The 18,700-nt window shown below is 42.8% G+C and overlaps 3 protein-coding genes across 5 annotated transcripts; 2 read left to right on the plus strand and 1 right to left on the minus strand.

Annotated features, from left to right (window-relative positions):
* Positions 1-2,414: 2,414 nt before the first annotated feature.
* LOC124673054 (pentatricopeptide repeat-containing protein At1g76280-like) lies at positions 2,415-10,261 on the plus strand. The gene is made up of 13 exons (XM_047209188.1): positions 2,415-2,592; positions 2,745-2,938; positions 3,038-3,145; positions 4,246-4,422; positions 4,920-5,340; positions 5,439-5,605; positions 6,016-6,111; positions 6,522-6,701; positions 6,970-7,197; positions 8,449-8,592; positions 8,736-8,924; positions 9,046-9,165; positions 9,248-10,261. The coding sequence occupies exons 1-13, from the start codon at positions 2,415-2,417 to the stop codon at positions 9,656-9,658; spliced, it is 2,613 nt and encodes an 870-aa protein (XP_047065144.1). The 3' UTR covers positions 9,659-10,261.
* A 471-nt stretch (positions 10,262-10,732) lies between these two features.
* Positions 10,733-13,797, plus strand: LOC124678008 (protein NONRESPONDING TO OXYLIPINS 2, mitochondrial-like). 3 transcript variants are annotated; one of them, XR_006994298.1, is made up of 4 exons: positions 10,733-10,863; positions 10,933-11,045; positions 13,203-13,276; positions 13,604-13,797. XR_006994298.1 is itself a non-coding variant. In XM_047213943.1 (3 exons), exons 1-3 carry the CDS (start codon positions 10,733-10,735, stop codon positions 13,621-13,623), a joined length of 264 nt encoding a protein of 87 aa, XP_047069899.1. In that variant the 3' UTR covers positions 13,624-13,797. The 3 variants fall into 3 exon arrangements, 2 of the variants coding, with proteins under 2 accessions (XP_047069899.1, XP_047069900.1); XM_047213943.1 differs by lacking the exon at positions 13,203-13,276; XM_047213944.1 differs by lacking the exon at positions 13,604-13,797 and having other exon boundaries at positions 13,203-13,595.
* A 2,017-nt stretch (positions 13,798-15,814) lies between these two features.
* On the minus strand, positions 15,815-18,447 carry LOC124678916 (macrodontain-1-like). The gene is made up of 2 exons (XM_047214771.1): positions 17,936-18,447; positions 15,815-16,647 (listed from the first exon to the last, which is right to left on the minus strand). The coding sequence occupies exons 1-2, from the start codon at positions 18,438-18,440 to the stop codon at positions 15,983-15,985; spliced, it is 1,170 nt and encodes a 389-aa protein (XP_047070727.1). The 5' UTR covers positions 18,441-18,447; the 3' UTR covers positions 15,815-15,982.
* Between the last annotated feature and the right edge of the window lie 253 nt (positions 18,448-18,700).

Here is an 18,700-nt window from a genome sequence, read left to right on the forward strand (position 1 = left end):
ACGGCCGCCGTTCAGGCTGCGGATTGAGCTTCGGTGGCACATGAGGACCTGATTGCTTTTCTCAGTTTGTATTTAGGGTCCTTTTTTTTGCAAAAAAATAGGGACTGATTAGATCTGGTGTATCTTAGTGAGGTTCACAGCCTAAGAAACCACCCCTAGGTATCTAGGAGGCCGCCCAAACCGGGCAAAACACTGTGTAAACGTGGCCACATAGACAAAGGCGGCGACATGCGCAAGGAAGGTGAAGAGGGTGTGCCTAAAAATAGCGAAAATAACCAAGCCCCAACGGAGAAGCACACAAGTTGAGCATGGAGGCGTGGTCCAGCTATGAGAAAGGAGGGGCATTTGGTGGGGCCTCCAAGAAGGAACACGACGTCAAAGACATCTTCGTCACCCGCAGTGGACAAGGCCTTGCACGGCTTTTGCCGATGTCTCACCCATAACCCGAGGCCGGCCACCACCATGATATCACGAAGGGGGAGAGGAGCCAGCACCGCCGACAACACTGCAACAAGTATTGCCGGCCCAAGGTGACGTGGTGACCAAAACCCAGGTCACCGACGCCAGGCTCATCACCGGCACCGACCGCACCCTGCGTGGCCACCGAATAAGTAGAAGCGCGAGCGGCCCCCGACCCGGACCAGCCCCCGCTATCTGCAACATAGTTCCACCGAAAATGCTCCGGATCCTACCCCTTTCAGTCAATCTCAGAGCCACTAAGCGTTCCGCCTTTATTTCTTCTTCTTCTTCCGCATCTTTCCGACAACTCTTTAGCTTTATATTACTCCGGATCTTCCAACAATCTGCTAGGAAAGGCTCCGACCGAAGCGGAGATCTAAGAAAAGTTAAAATGACAAGCTCGGATAGCGGACAAAGTTAAAGAGTCGGAGCTGAAGAAGGCCTCCAAAGCCAAGAAGTGGGAGGGGGAGAACGACCAATGGTGGCCCTGGCAAGATCAAGGCACCGGACAATACGAATCAACCCACGACGTACTCGTCGATACCCATTTGCTCTGCATTTTGAATGCCATCAACATTTGAGTTTTTCTCGATTATGAATTCCCTTCGAAACCATTTTGTATGTCTGATCTGGAGATTAAAATGAATACGACACATTCTAGATGAAAAAAAGGGGCTATTTGATAAAATGCTCTTCTTTACTTTGCCATTTACCCTCAGACGGGCACATTTACTTTGGCATAGCTTAAATGCCCTGTTTTACTCTAGTCATTTTGCTGAAATGAAATGCTGTGTTACGGTATCTAACGGACGGAAAAACAGTCTCGCTAGCCGCCGTCTCCAGAGAAAAAACCCTAGCCGCCTCCACTTGAGCCTCATCTATAGATTGGTTTCCCCTTCTTCGGCCGGCTTCGCCAGCGTCGGGAGGAGTGGGCAACCCGATCTATGCGTGTAGTTTTCACTAAAAGTAGTCTTTTCAGTAGTCTATGTTAGAGTTTTGGTTGCCGTTTTCTCGTTGGTTTCCCCGCAATGGAGATGGCATCGTCTGCAATAAGTAATCTTCGGCCTTTCGTTCGATGACAAGATCTCCTTTCCGATGTCAATGGTGGTGTTGAAAGATTACAATTATCTAGGTATGTGTGTTTAGATCTTGCTTCGCCAGATTGATCTTGGATCTTTTCTTATGGTTGCCGCGAGGAGGATTATCCTCGCAGTTTTTGTCCCGGTTGCTACATCCTCGACAATGGTGATTCGTACTCTCGACTCGCCATCAACATCGACAAGGCTGATCGGTTTTTATTCCCTGACATACTGATGTTGGTACTCTTGCCGATGTTGATTGACTACTTTAATGGTTGCGCGCGTGCACGCAGTCTTGGTATTGCGGCTCGAATTAAAATTATGGGAGAACCTTCGTTGGTATTTACAGGTCTATAGTTTGTTATTTATCTTTGGCTACCTTCAGAAAAGTACAAGATTATATCTTGGAAGAAGAAATTTTTTGAAGATCTCAAAGATTTGCTAGTATCTTTTAGACTTATTTTGTAATTGTTGGAGCTCATGTATCTATACCATGTGTAAAAAAAAACCTGTTACGGTGATTTAGAACTAATTAAAAAAACTCTCGAACCTGCATTTACCATTTTACCCCTGTACGGATTTAACCAAAGCTTCGTTCTTTCTTCTCTCTGTCCCGTACGAACGAGACGGGCGACGCCGGCGACGACCGGCCGACCGCTGCGCTCAGTGACGCCGCGTCCCTCTCTCTCTGCGCCGGGACCCCTCCGCGCGCCGCCGCCTCCTCGTCGCGTTCCAGGATCTCCCTTCTTCGTCGCCCATCCGGCCGGGCCCCCCCCCCCCCTTCCTCCGCCGCCACCGCCGGGGCACCGCGCTCCGCCCCATCCGCGTCCACGCCTCAACGCTCCCAGTGTCAAGCTCTGAATCCCCTCGTCCACGATGCTGCCTCTCCGGCACGCGGGCCGCCGCCGCCGCGCCGCCCTCCTCGCCCCGCCGCCGTCAGCGGCGTCCGGGTCTCGCGAGCAGTGCCACCCGCCGTGCTTCGCCGCCGGAGCGCGCCGCCACGAATCAGTCTTCTGGGCTGGCATCAGGGCCCGGATGCTTTCGACTTGCGCCGGTAACCAAATCTATCAACCTATACATTGCCCGGTTCATTCGCGTGAGATCGGTCCTACTTGACCCTTATACTAGCACTAGTGCCAAGCTGTTACTTCTCGACAGATAAAATGTTCGCCCAACTTACATACCCAAACATTCCGGTGGCTGCAGAGCATCACGATTCTACGGCGAGGGCTGGTTTGTCTGCGAGACTCACGCAAGCCGGCATTGTGAATGCTCTGCGTAAAGGTGACCGGCAGCGAGCATCCATTATGCTCTCGAATCTTCAGCAAACCAAAGAAGCGCTAACTTCAGAAGATTTCTCCCATATACTGGAGTACTGTGCAGAAGCGCCTGATCCTTTGGTAAATCCACTGCCAGATACGTATTTTACGGAAAGCACAGAGTTTGGTATAGTCATTTTGATTAGTATTACTCTTTTTGGATCCACTCAATATGCATAGTTTGTTATGGACATTTTGGAGATCATGGAGGATAAGGCCATAGATATTAGTAAAGGCAATTACAGATCTGTCACTCGAGCACTCACCAAAGGAGGGTATTCCAAGGAGGTACGCCATACTTCTCATGTCCCGAGTGCAAGTTTTTTTTTGTCCTTTTAACTTGTTTGGGGGTTCAATCATAGAAATGCACTTGTGTGAAACTGCTTTAAAGTAGTGCATTGGTAGCAGTAATTATGTAATATACACTTGTACCGTTATATCCACTGTGTCTTCTATGTAAAGTGTCCAACTTTTCATTCCTTAATGATACTAGCTAATAGGCAGTCAAAATGTCAATAGCATCCATCCTAGGCAAGACCTGTTTTCCAGGTACTTGATAAATGGTTCTATTATTTCATGCCTTGGCCAAAATGATGCATCAGATATTTCTTTCACTTGTCAGTGTCTCAATAAGTTTGTGTGTGGTCATCATGCCCACAATTTTTTTGTCATGCTCACCCATTGTTTGGTTTCACATGTAGACCATTACTTCGACCATCGTTTGGTACAGTTTCTGTACCTAAACTTCAAAACCATCTAGAAGTAATCCTGATCGCTCACTGTCTGCAACCATTGTTTCCATATGACCTGGTGGTCTTCCCTTATGCAACAGTGTATTTTATTGTTGCTGATTTGCTGGTGACGTGGGCACGTGGCAGACACATGATAGTGATGGGGTAAGCACATGACATCCATGTCATCTAAAACTGCTTCAGGTTTCGCCAAGGGAGTCAGGTGTATGGTATTGGAAGTTGAGGGTCTGATTTTTGGCTGTTTGGGAGTTATATGGAGAGAAGCTAAAGGGGGTCCAAAGTTCAGGGTTTTAAAGTGGACCTTTTTTTTGACCCTGAAAGTGGACCTTTTCATTGTTTGTAGGAGATTGCTGAATTATACAGTGTGTGCGTTGTACCTTTTGCAGAAGCAATCGATTTTGTTTGATCTTCTATCACGGACCATTTTGATGAAAAAAAATGTTGTTTTGTTAATGTTTAGCTTCTTCTGCTACCTGTGCCTTGCAGTTCTATGTGATTTAATTTCTTGCATTTATGCTCTTATGTTATATGTTTATCTGCTTATTGAATAATGCCCTATAGTATATCATTTTTTGCTGGAGATTCTGTTGGCTCCTTTCAGTTTTCAAGTTGTTGACAATCATCTTTCCGATGCAGGCACTTAAATTGCTCACTCTTCTGGGAGAAAAAGAAAGCACTCATGGTGTTTTGCCGATTTTCAACATATTTTTAAGTGCCTGCAGAACAAATCTGAATGACGTTGGGAGCTGTCTAGAGAAAATGGAAGGTCATCTTCTTGGGAAGTCTGAAATAACGTACTGTGAGCTTCTGAAGGTTCGTGTAAATAAATGTTCAATCTGCCTATTTATGTTATTCAGAAGTTTGTTTTCATATCTGGATAAAAACTATTATTATACCAGACCTAGTTGACTGGGGAGACATAACCATCCATGGTATTGTTGAGTATTTGATCCTTCTTTTGTGGATTAAACATTTGATCGCCTTCCTTTGTAATTTGTATTCCCTTCTGGTCCATCACTGTAACCACCACTTAGTTTCTGATGTTTTTGTTTGGAAACAGTTGCATGCTGATCTTAGTTTCTGTTAGTTCTGGTCACATGCTTTTTCCTTTTATGTATTTCATCTTTAGGGCGTCTCTCGAGTCATTGTTTGTTCTGTTTCATGTTATTGTTGTATTTCACATGTTTCTTGGGATAAATAACATATATGCCGCATGCTATGCTTATTGAAATAGTGAAGATGTTCATCTGTACATGGTTCTAGATCAACTATTGCGCGAACTTGCTTATTTGATTTATTTATATTTGCAGGTTGCAGTTTTGCAGGAAAATTTGTCTGCAGTTCATGATCTATGGAAGGACTGCACTAGGTATTATAGTCCAAGCATTATTGCTCTGAGGAAATTCGTGAAGGCTTTCTCTACACTAGGTGACCTTCAATCTGCATATCATATCTTGCAGCGTATGGTTGTCCTTGCTGGAGAACACACTGACCATCTGACGGTGTCTTCTAAAAGGAGATGCCAATCAACAAGATTAGACATTCCTGTACCTGCTTTAAATGAAGTAGAAGATCTCAAACTTGTATCGGACTATGATCTGCCATCGTCATTTCAAGGAAAGACGGGAACCGAAGGATATTTGGTTGATGCTCAACCGGAGCTGTTCCAGGTGGAAACTCAATCATCAAAACATAAGCAATTGAAGAGTTATGTGTCAATTATTTCTGCTGGTATGTTCTGCATTTCAATTTCATCAGCCAAGTAGTATACTTGTAAACTCATTTTTAATTAAATTTGTAGAACTTATGTACGTTCAGTCTTGTCCCAGGTGACAATCTTGGTGACAATTCTGGACTAGACAGTGGGAGGATGACGAAGACATTGAGATTTGCACCAGTTGCAGTAAAGAAAATCTTGCGATGGTCTTTCAATGATATTATACATATGTGTGTGCAAGTTGAGAACTGCCACTTGGCTGAGCAATTATTTCTAGAGGTAAGAAATATGTAAGTTTTTGTTGGGTTAATGTAGTGTTATATTATGGCTTGCAGTCTTTCTATTGACTTAGGTCTTTACCTAAGCACTTTCATTAGGTTTTTGAACCTTTCTTCTGGATGGTTGAACATCAGTGTGGTGCATTCTAATTACTTACATAGTTTAATTTATCTGCTGTGCCTGTCCCGTATTTTAATTGTATATTGATCTACTGCTTTTATTACTGGAAAAGGTGGCGGCAAGTTCAAAAATTGCATGTGTCCCTTATTTTAATGGTTAAAGTATGTAAAGTTAAAAGTTTTACATGTGTATACAAACCGCGTTGGCGATTTGAAGACCAGAAATTATTGGTGCATATTTCACATCTGAGAAGTTCAATGTTTATGCTCAATGTTGTCCTTTCTTGCTAGATGCACAAGATTGGACTGCGACCGTCAAGATTTACATATGATGGTTTTATTAAATGTGTGCTAGCTGGAAAAGGAGTTGCACATGCTCTTAAAGTGGTATGCTACCGAGTTTATGATATTTTCAGTTACATGCCAGGACATCTTGTTTAATATGGTTGTGCACTGCACACTACCTATTTTATGAAGCCCTTCGTATAGTTATGCTATACCTACATTTGCATAAAAGTAACATGCTGTACTGACTGATTTTACAAGGGGTACTGTAATTCTAATGTTTATCAGTGTTACTCCCCTTGAAAGCTACTATGTGAAACTGAACTGTACCTGTTCTATTGTGACCGCTAATCACTATATTTAGTTATTCTCCATAAAATTTGCTACTACTATATTTTATGTTCTCATTTAGTTCTTCTCCATAAAATTTGCTACTACTATATTTTATGTTCTCATTTAGTTATTCTCCATAAATTTTCTACTACTATATTTTATGTTCTCATGCTTTCCAGATTGAAGTGATGGAGAGAAGGGGTATTAAACCTTATGATGGTACACTTGTTGCTCTCTCAATTGGCCATAGCAAAAGTTTACAGTTGGATCTGGCTGAGGACTTCTTGGGAAGAGTTTCAGATATAAAACCAGAGTATATTCATGGTTTTAATGCTTTTCTTTCTGGTTGCGACATTATGGTAATGCATCGACTTTTGAAAAGAGATTCTGACATGTCATGTTTGCCCCCCTACCTATTGTCATCCTAATTTCAGCTTAGTCATATATGTTAAGTGTACTGAGCTGCTGACATATGGTCTATCAATTATCTCTGTTTTACCCTGTTTTAAATAGTTGTGCTCTATTTCACATAAACGATTTTATTTTTTCTTTATTCGTCGGTGCACCTAATTTTACTTAATTGTAAGAAATTACAAACTACTAAGTCTCCTCTCATCATTTTTGTAGAATGAACCAGAAAGGGCTCTCCGTGTACTAGCTAGAATGAAACACTTGGATTTGAAGCCACAAATCAGGACCTATGAGATTCTGTTTTCTCTTTTTGGTAATGTCAATGTTCCTTATGAAGAAGGAAATATGCTATCACATGCTGATGTTTCCAAAAGGATCAGTATAATCGAGATGGACATGTTAAACCATGAGATCCAACATAGTTTTGTGTCTATGAAGAACTTGGTATGCTTACCTTATACTATATGCTATATATGTAGATCTTCATCAATTTTTTTTTGTACGTGTATCACTTGTAATATTCTTGCAAAAAACGCATATATTTCTATGTAGAAGAACTCACAGTAGTTGACTGTTTTGGTAACAATTTTTTTTAATATGCTCCCTTCTCTATGATCAGTGGGAAACAGTGAGTCTAATTTTCCTGTTTCCCTTTTCATATGAAATTTTTTCCATCAGCAGAGTTGGCACTTGATGCTAGTAAGGAATAAGTATGCAGCACATAGGTGTCTAACCATTCTTTTATGAAATAATACCATTTTTGTGGCTTTGTTACTTCATTCACATAATGTTTTAAGCTGGTCCAAATTTGTTGTTGTTTGTTGATGACAGTCTGTCCATCCATGAAAATAGGTAATTTATTGAGTCTATACCATGGCTTATTGGCCTGTACGATATCCTATCTTATCCAGCACTCCCAGTGTCTAATCCGTTATAAATTTATAGTAGTACCTCCGTTCCAATAAATACAGATATCCTATCTTATCCAGCATTCCCAGTGTCTAATCCGTTATAAATTTATACTACCTCCGTTTCAATGAATACAGCTTATATTTTTTTTTTTTGAAAAGTCAAGTCAATTAAAGTTTGACCAAACTTTTAGAAGAATCTATCAACAACTATGATATTCTGTTGATATCATATGAAAATATATTTCATGATGTATCTAATGATATTGATTTTGTAGTTTGCATGTTAATGATTTTTTATAGAAACTTGGTCAAGTTTGACATGGTTTGACTTTCCAAAAATAATATATAAGCCTTATTCATTGGAACGGAGGTAAGACTTCATAAAAAAGGGAAGCAATGTTTTAATTTGTCTGAATAGGATATCTGAATCATTTTCATGTGATGTAAGACTGGATTTTAATTGCTAATATGCATGTGTTGGTCAGACCTAGGAGAGTGGGAAGCACTTTGCTGTGAATGTCATTCACAATATTGCTTGCCTGTTGATGATCTACTGGGATTCTGTACCTATGTGCTATGGCTTGTACGATATGTTGAAACTAGCATATCATCAGTTACCCGGTCATACTTCAAGACCTCACTGGCTTAAAATTTTACCATGATAATTTTCAAATTAGATTGCTAAGATCATTCAATCACTTGTCTGTATGATCTTCCATAGTTCTTACTGTGATAGCATTATTTGAAGTCTTGATGTTTTATTTACGACTTTATGTTATCTCAGATACGAGCCTTTGGAGCTGAGGGAATGATAGAAGAAATGCTGCGGTACTTGAATGTTGCGGGGAGTGTCTTGTCTAACATGGATCCTTATCAGAAGAGTGATCTCTACGGCATTGTGTTGCATGCCTTGGTTAAGGCCAAGGAAGTACGAGTCTACTGTCCTTTACCATTTGCTTTGTTACATGAAATGATGAATTGGATTTAATTTTTCTCACAAGGCTATTTTGTATGCTTCCTGTGTTTTCAATGGAACTTGTTGAATTTGATGTACCTCTTTTTGGTCTGCAGACACACAAAGCAATAAGAACTTTCAAGATCATGAGATCATGTGGTCTTCCAGCTAATACTGCAATTTATAATGTCATGATAGAGTGCTGCAAATTGTTGCCGTGTTTCAAATCAGCTAGCACCTTGTTGTCTTTGATGCTCCGAGATGGCTTCTGCCCTACAGTTGTGACTTACACATCTCTCCTGAAGGTAAGGCTGGATAACTGCAGGCCTGTTACTACTCACTATGTAACATACTGCTTATTCCTATGTTTTGATAGGGCTAATTGCTGTGTGCCATTTGAATCTGATGCCATGTTTTCCATGGTAGGTTCTATTAGCAAAAGATGATTTTGAGGGGGCATTGGATCTGTTGGACTTATGCCTAACTGAAGGAATTCAACCTGATATAGGGATTTTCAACACATTACTCTCAGATGCGAATGCAAGAGTATGTCTATGATATAATTTGTCAACTCTCATTTCACTGAAATGATGTCAAAGTTAAACTCATGTCTGATCATTCTTCACAGGGTAATATTCACGTCATTGAATGTATTCTTGAGTGTATTCACAGAGCAAAGATTCAACCCGATGAATCAACGCTTTGGTACACACTCTGTGCCTACGTGGATAAAAAATTGTACAACACTGCAGTCGAGGCATTACAGGTTCTCAGTATGAGGATGATATCTGAGGACGCAAGCGTTCTCAAGGAGAAAGGAGCAGCTCTAGAGGATCTAATCCTCAGCGAAGAGCCAGATGCTGAACTAAGTATCATTAAGGCGTTTGGAGCAACCGAGGAATGTAGTGTGGCAGCCTTATTAAACCTGAGGTGGTGCGCGACAATTGGTTCCACCATATCTTGGTCACCTGAGGACAGTCTCTGGGCGAGGAGGCTGGCATCTTCTTATGATGCTAACAGGAGACTGCACATGCCATGAAATTTGTGCTCAAAGTATTGGATGTTTGAACCGACCGAGGACATAGTTGTGCTGATGTGTCATGGTTTTGACATGCTCCCGTGGCGAAATCCTGGTGATGTAATTGTTAACATCATTCACCAGGCATCATTCGCTAAGCTGTTGTGTGGTTTTGACCTGCTCTTGAGGCCAATAGCAGCTGTCAGGAGGAGCATCAGGTCCACTAATTTTGCATGTGGCTGAGGTTGATGGTGACGAAGTGAACCACATGTAACTCACATCCACTCAGTGTATTGTTTGTTACATCAACTTTCTCACTATCCACATAACTTTGCTGTTTAAAATGAAGAGAAGGTCTTTTCGGCATGCATATGTATGTACACAGTCACTGGGATTGCAAGGCAGCAGAGAATGGCATGTGAAGTTTTGTTGAAGGCAAACAAGTCTAATTTGGTTCTAAGATGCTAGAATTTTGTAGAAGTAAGAAGTTTGTACAATTATATGGAAAGAAAAGAATCTGAAATCTTCTCCTCCTTGTTACCGGAAGAACAGCTTAATTAAACTCCGCACGTTACCTGGCCGGAATTTTCTGCAATGCCACCTTCTATATAATGCAGATTTCCCCATCTGCTGTACTTATTGGCCAATGAGTATAATTTGTGTTTCGTTTCTGATTCTAAATCCATTTTGAACTATTTTCCAGGAACAAAGCAGTCGGTTGTGAACATATATTACTCTGGATGAACACACTATTTTTTCCCTGTAAAAGGAGCATTTGGTTTGGGCACATATATTATATTTTGGCCAAGTCTATGGGTTAAGAAGAGGTCCAGAAACCACCTCACGAACAAGCACAATGATGACAGTTTTTGAAACCCCATATAGAAAATCTAATTTTGTACTAACTCAATTTCAAAGTGAAATCTTAAATTTTTGTTTAAAGGAAGCAGCAAATTGTGGTAGATTCTACCAATCGTGGCTGAGCTATTTGTGGCCTTGTGGGCCAGTAATGGGTTAGAACTGACAAAGTGTGGGCTTTGAAGGTCTGACTAGGGTTTAACGCACTCGACACAGCACGTCCGAAGGAGAAGAAAAATGGCATCTTTGGGCCGCGCCGCCGCCTCCGCCGCGAGAGCAGCCCTCCGCCCGGTGCCCCTCGCCGGCCGCAGCCTCGGCGCATCCCTGCCGTCTGCCTCCCCCGCACGAGCCGCCCGTCTCCTCCGCAGGTACGTTACTGCTAGGCGGTCCACTAGATTCATTGGCGTGGGTCTGCGTTTACATGGAGGTTCTTGCAGGTCGGCGGTGGCGGGATTGGAGACGCTGTTGCCCCTGCACACCGCGGTGGCGTCGGCGCGCCTGAAGTCCTGCATCGCCGTCGACTCCACCTGCTGGAGCTCCCTCTCCCAAGGTAAACATGCCCACGTCCTCCCTTCCTTCAAAATCATTTAGTTCTCCATATTTACGTTAGCCTGGATTGTAGTCATAGTCCCGTGGATTGGTTTTTCTCAGATTTAATTATCCACTAATAATAACCTCAGTTGATGAAGTGAAATCCTGGGATTAGGCACTTACCACTAGTACATGTTTGAGCTTTGTGCAATATCGCGATAGAGACTAGCTGTTGATACTGCGATGAACATGGCTTAGTTATTATGCTTATGCCACATACGAACCTAGAATTGAAGGAGATTATCCTGTTGATGCTACAGGATTTATGAGTCTTTCAGTAAGAAAATTCATTGTTACTGTGGATAGTCTCAGTGATCAACGCGCGTAATAGTTAATCATATGCTGGCGAGAAGTATTCTTTGCTGAAACCAAACCAGAGCCCTTTTCACGACCTTGATATCTGTTTCCTTCCCAGAGAGATGTCCATATTGCCACCTTAAAGTTGTCTTGAAGTTCACATTACAACCCTCAGTTCCGAGTTGGTCCAACTTCCATCCCTATACTATGAAAACCGTCCGGAACATGGATTTCGAGTCCAATGACTAGTCGAGACTAGTCGACGACTAGTCTATGCGTCCCATTTGCAAGGTCGACTCGGCCAGTTGACTCGACTCATTTGATAAGTCTTGACTAGTCCAGGTTTGTGAGTCGGTTGACTTAAAAAAATGACCCCACATGTCATATTTTTTTCCATTCTTTCCTCCCCTTCCCATTTTTAACTACTGAATCAATAGAGAAATATGCATTCTGGCCAAATCTTGATGATAGATTTCAGTTGCAATGTAATCTGTGTGGCAAAAATGTTGGTTATGGGCCTTATAGGATGAAGAAGCATCTTGCTGGGGCGGTTTACAGTGGTCAATATGTGCACCAAAACAACCCCTGCAATTCAAAAAAAGATCATGAATTGCCCAGGTTTTCCCCAACTCCCCTGTCCCCAGCTTTATATTATATCCTACATTATACATATTAGTAATTTAGTCTTAAACATGAGTCTTGCTGAGTCGAGACTAGTCTTGACTAGTCTCTGAGTCGCTACCCCAGAACGACCTGTCGACTCGTCGACTCGAAATCCATGGTCCGGAATACACCCTTCCACAGTTTCATCATGTTTTTTTACCTGGTTTTGATTGCCACGTCAGCCTGTGTATTACTCGGCGACCTGGGCTGGGCCACAGAGGTGGCCTGGGCAGAGGTGCGGCTGCGGCGGACGTCGGCGGTCCGCTAAGCGGCGGCCGTGGATGACGGCGGTCAGATCAGCGGCACCGCGGCGGCTGTGGATGATGGCGGTCTGGCCAGCGGCACAGCGGAGACGGACGGTGGCGATCTGGTCAGAGGCGGCAGGACAAGAGCACGGTGGCAGCCTCGGTAGGAACATGGCAGCGCTGTGGCTGTCGTTTTTAACTAAGATACTGTCGTGGCAATCAAAACCAGGTAAAAACCTGATGAAACGGTGAATGGTGTATTCCGGACAGTTTTCATGGTATAGGGGTGGAAGTTGAACCATTTACCTCACCTCCTGTCTCCCCCATCCCAACTAGGATTTCGAGTGACACGGTAGGAAACAATGGCCTATCTTTGCCACCATTTTGGGAGGTCTACATACCAGAATATTAGCCTTTTCTTTGAAACAATGTGCTTGATCTCCTCCAGTAACGTAAGAGCTTACTGGCTCTAGGAGAATATTGATGTTGTATTATGTACTTGAGGTTGATGAGCTAACACTTAGGCTTTTTGGCATGGTAGAGTAGATCCTGGTTTTGCAGCATCTGGTAGTATTTTCTAATTGTATGCCCCAAACGAGTGGAGTCTATTTCTTAGCAATGCATATCAGGTGCTACTGCTATTAACTGTGGTTTCTCTTTTGGTGTCTGTAATAACTAATACGTATCGAATGCTGCTATTTTTTTTTTGTTAGCTATACATACTGAAAATTGAGGTCTTGCTTGGTAGATGAGGCTCCTTTGGTACAACCAGGAAATATTGAATCGATCAGTTATAGCTATCAAATGATTTGAATATGAGATGTTTGTAGTTGGCACCAACTGGTGGTTATTCTCCGTTGTTTCTTATTGGAAATCATAGAGTATTTATCTATTGACTGTGGTTGTTATAGGTTTTAAAAAGCGCATCTGATCATGGTTAGGAGCTGCACAGCTGAGAAGCGAAGACACCTGAGTTAAAAACAAAGTGCGTTTATTTGCCGATAGTCCTTAGAACCTTTATCCCATCTATTTTTCTATTGCTCTTGATGAATGTACTCGTAACAAAACAATGGAGCATGCAAGAAGTTGCCCCCGTGTAACCCTGTGGACTTTCCTTTTTTGTTGAGCCTGGGAAAACCCTGGGATGATATTTTAAATCACATTATTGCTTCATTGTGAGCTGGAAATCTTCACAATTTTTTCTGTGAGCTTGAAACCATCCTGTAGAATTACTCCTTATCGACCTGACGTGATATACTTGTGGATTGTGTCGTGCTCATAACCTGACTTGCTCTTGCGTTTCGTGATATAGGATATGCTTTGCCTTTGTGACAAAGAGCTGCACGTACCTGAAGATGCCAATGAACATTAGGGATTACAGACACCCCGGGCTGTAATAATTAGGTACCTGTAAACTGATGGTGCACCCAAACCTGTTTATTTTATAACGTGATCCGCTCATGTCTTGGTGGTGAAAGTTTAATGCCACATTGATTTTCTGCAGCTCTTCCCTTGTTACGTGTACTGTGTTTCCTTGTGCATTCACTTCTCATATTTGAAACTGTGTTCCTGGAAGTCTTTGATCAGTCTCCTTCTCTACTGGAATTCTTTGCTTAGTCTACATGCCTTCTTTGTTTAGAGTGGTACATCTTCGGCCCTCTGATTAGTTATAATAGGTTTTTTACTTGAGGGAGTGACACATTAACACTAAGCCTGGATGCTCACAACCATTCTTGCTGGACCAGCAGCACTTGCCATGGCGCTGGCTGGAGTTCGCTATGGAGCTGATGTTGTCGTGCTGCTTTTGCTGCGCATGCCGTCTTTTCTTGTGAACAGTAGCCGGACTTGTCCTTGCTTTTGGGTTAGCTCTTCGATTGATAACGTGTTGAGGTCGAGCAATGTTTAGATCTCTTGCTAGTAGAGCAATGTTTCGATCTCAACATCCTTTTTGTGGAGCTTTGGTGAAACAGGACCACCTATGATAACAAGTTAGTGGAGCTTTGGTGAAACATGACATGGGAAGCACCTAAGTGCAACCTATCTGTGCCATCACACGAACTTGGAGTTGGGCACAACAACATCGCCGTGTGTCACGGAACACATTTCATGTTGTGGCTCATGTAGAAACCAAAATACATATGCAAGAAGAACAGGAAAGAAACCAAAATACATATGCAAGAAGAACCGGAAAAACAACCAACATGGCATGCACATGTCGCGGATCATGTGAAAACCAAAATGCATATGCTTGAAAAGCTGCGAACATGGCACGCACAAGCAAAACTCATGTGAAAACTAAAGTATACTACCTTCATTCCAAAGCTCAAGGTTTATTTGTTTTTGGAAAAGTCAAACCAATAAAGTTTGATCAAACTTTTAGAAGAATCTATCAACAAACATGATATTTTCTAGATACCATATGAAAATATATTTTATTATCTATCTAATGATATTGATTACGTATTTTGGACGTTAATGATTTTTGGTAAAATTTTGATCAAACTTGACATAGTTTGACTTTCTAAAAGTAATATAAGCCTCAAGTTTTGAGATGGAGGTAGTACATGAGAAGGAAAAAACCGAGAAACAAAACCAACAACCTACTGCAAAGATCATCTGGAATTTGCTCCTAGACACGTTTGAAGATGCCAGGGTGAGTGAGGAGAGCCCCTCCTTGTGCGAGGCGTTCCATGTGTGTGGTGACGTTGTCCCATGGCGCGATGTAGATGATGGTCTCGGCCCAGAATTCTGCCATCACTTTCCAGCGGATAATGTGGCTTCGACTTGCTGGTAATTTCTGAGTTTCACCTTCTCTTGTTGCCGATGATGCATCTGGTCTGCCTCCTCATCGGAAGATGCAATGCTGCAGTACTCAGTTGCTATGTGCCAAGTAAGCATGGCCACTGTCTGGCTATTGTCCCCTAATGCCCAGGAGAAGTCTTCATAGATGCCATTGAAAAGCAATGATGTTTTTCCATTAGTTAGAGGACTGCCATTGCTAGATGACCGCAGCGAAGAAGCTATCTCAGCTCCCGATCAAAGCAGGAACCACTTGGAACGTTTTCTTTGAGAATACCATTGAACCAAAGAACAACATGTACGAAGCTTGAATATATTCCTTATATCCCAGGGGAATCTTATAAGATGAATTGGCACTTAAGCAGCATTTTCTACACTGATTGCCTAGTATTGGCGTTAGCTGCAGCCAGTAATGACATTACCATGGCACCAGGGCACTGGTCAATTAAGCAACTTTTCGAAGATATTAAGAGAAGCAGTTCCTTCTAGGCTAGCAGAATCTTTATATCTTCACAGGAGTTCTAATGTCAAAGCCCATCATCGGGGCAGATTGGAACAGAATATTCAGCCTGGGAACCTTTATGTCCATCAACAGGTCAATGAAATCTCTGTAATCAACGTGGCTCTGTTCACATTGCTCTCTGTAAAATGTTCTTAAAGTAATAAAAATGCCTCTTGTTCAAAAAGAGAAGAAGATAAGAAATTGTATTATTATTTCATCCATTTTATTCAATAGGTAGTGATGCCTAAATGACATGTGTTTTATCGCATGGGAGGTAAAATATAGGAAAATGTGTAGCGGAGAGTATAGTAGGCAATCCAAACATATATACGTGAATGCCATTTTGGTAGGATGCAGGCACCTTCAGTCCGCTAGCTGGATCTCATCACATCAGACTATAGGGTATACCGGCTCAATTGCAAGGCCGCAGAGTCCTCTAGGGTCAGCCACATCCTTCTTCAGCCGGATGTAGCCTTCCTCTCCCCACCAATAGTCGCCCCACGAGTTCTTGGCGATCCAGTACTTGCCGACGTCGTTCCCCTTGCCGGAATACCCGACGATGGCCATGGAGTGGGTGAGGTGGTCTGACGTGCATGGGCCGACTAATTTCTTATGGTCATCCTTATCGATGCACATGCTATCGAACACACCACTCTCGTAGTGCTGGAAGCAGTAGTTATGTGCGTCAAACAAGACGGCGACGGGCCGTGCCGCCACAGCCGCCATGAGCTGCTCCTCGCAGTTCCCCCTGACATATTTGTAGCGTCGGATCGTGACCGCGTGTTCCCGCAGCTTCGCTTCCTCACACGTGCCGTCCTTCTCCTTGTTTTGAGATGTTTGTAGCCTCTCATGGTAGGGGTATGTTGAGGCGTTGGCGATTCCACCGTTCCTCTGTACCCACTGGTAAGCGTTGGACATGAGTCCGACTCTGCATCCATCGTCGAACTGGTCGCAGTCGATGAGTTCCTGCTCCGACAGAACCGGTGGCTCTACCCCCTTGGCAATCGCGTAAGCGCTTTCGATAGTGGCAACTGCAGCAAAAGCCCAGCAAGCCCCTGCAAACATGATCATTTAATCGTCACAGACTTGAATTAAGGATTCATATCCAGTGCATCTGCATGGAATGTATACTGGAGGACTCGTCGTATAGAGAATAACCCAGTTTAATTAACAAGGAAATTAACAAATATCTGGCTTGGCAAACAGAGCTTGACTCTTTTGGTTAGGTCCCTTGTGGTGGAACCAGCCCACCCAGGTTCAAGTCCTAGACTTGACATGGGTGTTTGCATTTACCTGGATTTATTCCAGGATTTAACCGGCGCTATGCTTTCAGTGGTAGGTGACGTGCCCGTCAACAGCGAGGCGCCAGTGGTGACTTCGTCAACCTCAAGATATGCCGGCTCGGTCCCTCGGAGGTGCTCATAGGGGTAGGGTGTGCGTGCGTGCGTTCATAGGGGTGTTTGTACGTGCGTGTTTGTGAGCGTCTGCGTTGTACTGTGTTCTAAAAAAACAAATATCTGGCTTGTGCCATCTATAGTTAAAGTTAAAAAAGATCTGTAACTTTCGCTGTATTCTCTAGATAAATAGCTTTGATTAACGACAACTTTAAATCTATATATAAAGTCGTTTCATTGTTGGTTGCATCTTCAGAGCATAATATTTACTTACCAAATTCTTCGTAAAAATGGATACATTCAAAACGCTCAAGGGTCTCTCTATTGTTCCAGTGAATTGTTTGTATTGATTTTGAAGAATTCGTTCATTACAAATTGTTTCCACCAATGATTGAGCCGGTGGAAATTCCTGGCGGTTTCGTTTACACGCAATTCGGAAGGAAAATTTCATTGAGTTTGACCTAATTGAAAAGTTACATAGTTTCTATGACAAGTATGCATGGCATATATCAAAGCATTTAGAAAGGTTTATACATATATATGCTTGTCCACTCGTGCGGCAAAAAAAAAAAGAGAACACTTTTATAAGGGATTCATCGATCTACTTTCAATTGCATATGACATATCTGATTACTGTATTAGCTCCCTCTTTCCATTGCAACAGGATTACTCACATCAACAGGAGCAACAACGTCAAAGCAGATCATCAAGCACGTTTAGCTCTCAGAATTTGTAACAAATCATTAGCTCTTCGTTGCTTAAGTTCAGAATTAGGTCAATGTCCAGGAAGGGACATACTTGCTGTATCTAGCGTGACCCCATTCACGCTGTTGTCTGTAAAATGCACTTAAGTTGAATAAAATCTTTTATGTTCAAAAAAAAAAAAAAGATTACTGTATTAGCTTTCCTATTTCTGTGAAGAGACCTCAAATCTCTGTGAAACACATACCGCATATGTGGCCTTGATCCTTCACCTTGGTGACTTTTCCTCGATCGGTCCAATTAATGCTACGAGGCACATCATCAGGCGCAGCCTTGCACTTGGCCTCCTCAACAACGCCAGCGCGAGTTGTAATGAGAATCTCCTCTTCGTTCCTAGCAAGGTCCGACGGTGCCACAGGGCGGCTGGTGTGCTTAGCCAGGAACTCTTCGTGGGTGAGGTCGGTGAACTGGTTCTCGCCGAGGGTGTACGTGAGCCTCCCGTCCAGGTTCGCGGCCTCGATGAACATCACGTTGCGACGGTATATGTCGAACCGCCGCAGCTTCTCCTCGACGGTCGGGTATGACCGGCCGTGCTTGGCCATCCACCCGTGGAATCTCTCCATCATCAGGAGATGGTCACCCGGCGACCCATCTGAGAGGACCCCGAGGTGGCCACGCGAAGAAGCCACATACGGTAGCACGCCCGTCAGGGTGACCACAAGGAGTAGAGCAGAAACTAAAGTAGACAGCATGGCTGGATGGAGGTGGTTCTGGTGCTTGCTGGATGTCCATGGCCTGGGGTTATATAGATAATAAGAGGACAGCTATACATGTATAATTAAGAACCTTTTTACTGTTGAAATGTTTTAGGACCGCACGATTTTTTTTGCTTCTGTATGTTTGGAGAAAGTAGATAAAAAGTTAGAACTTGTTATATCATTTAAATTAGTTTATACATGTTTTGATCGGACAAAATTTATATGTAGCAAAAAGAAAATATTTACTGTTGATT

Source organism: Lolium rigidum, chromosome 7, assembly GCF_022539505.1.
Source record: "Lolium rigidum isolate FL_2022 chromosome 7, APGP_CSIRO_Lrig_0.1, whole genome shotgun sequence".
Classification (NCBI taxonomy): domain Eukaryota; kingdom Viridiplantae; phylum Streptophyta; class Magnoliopsida; order Poales; family Poaceae; genus Lolium; species Lolium rigidum.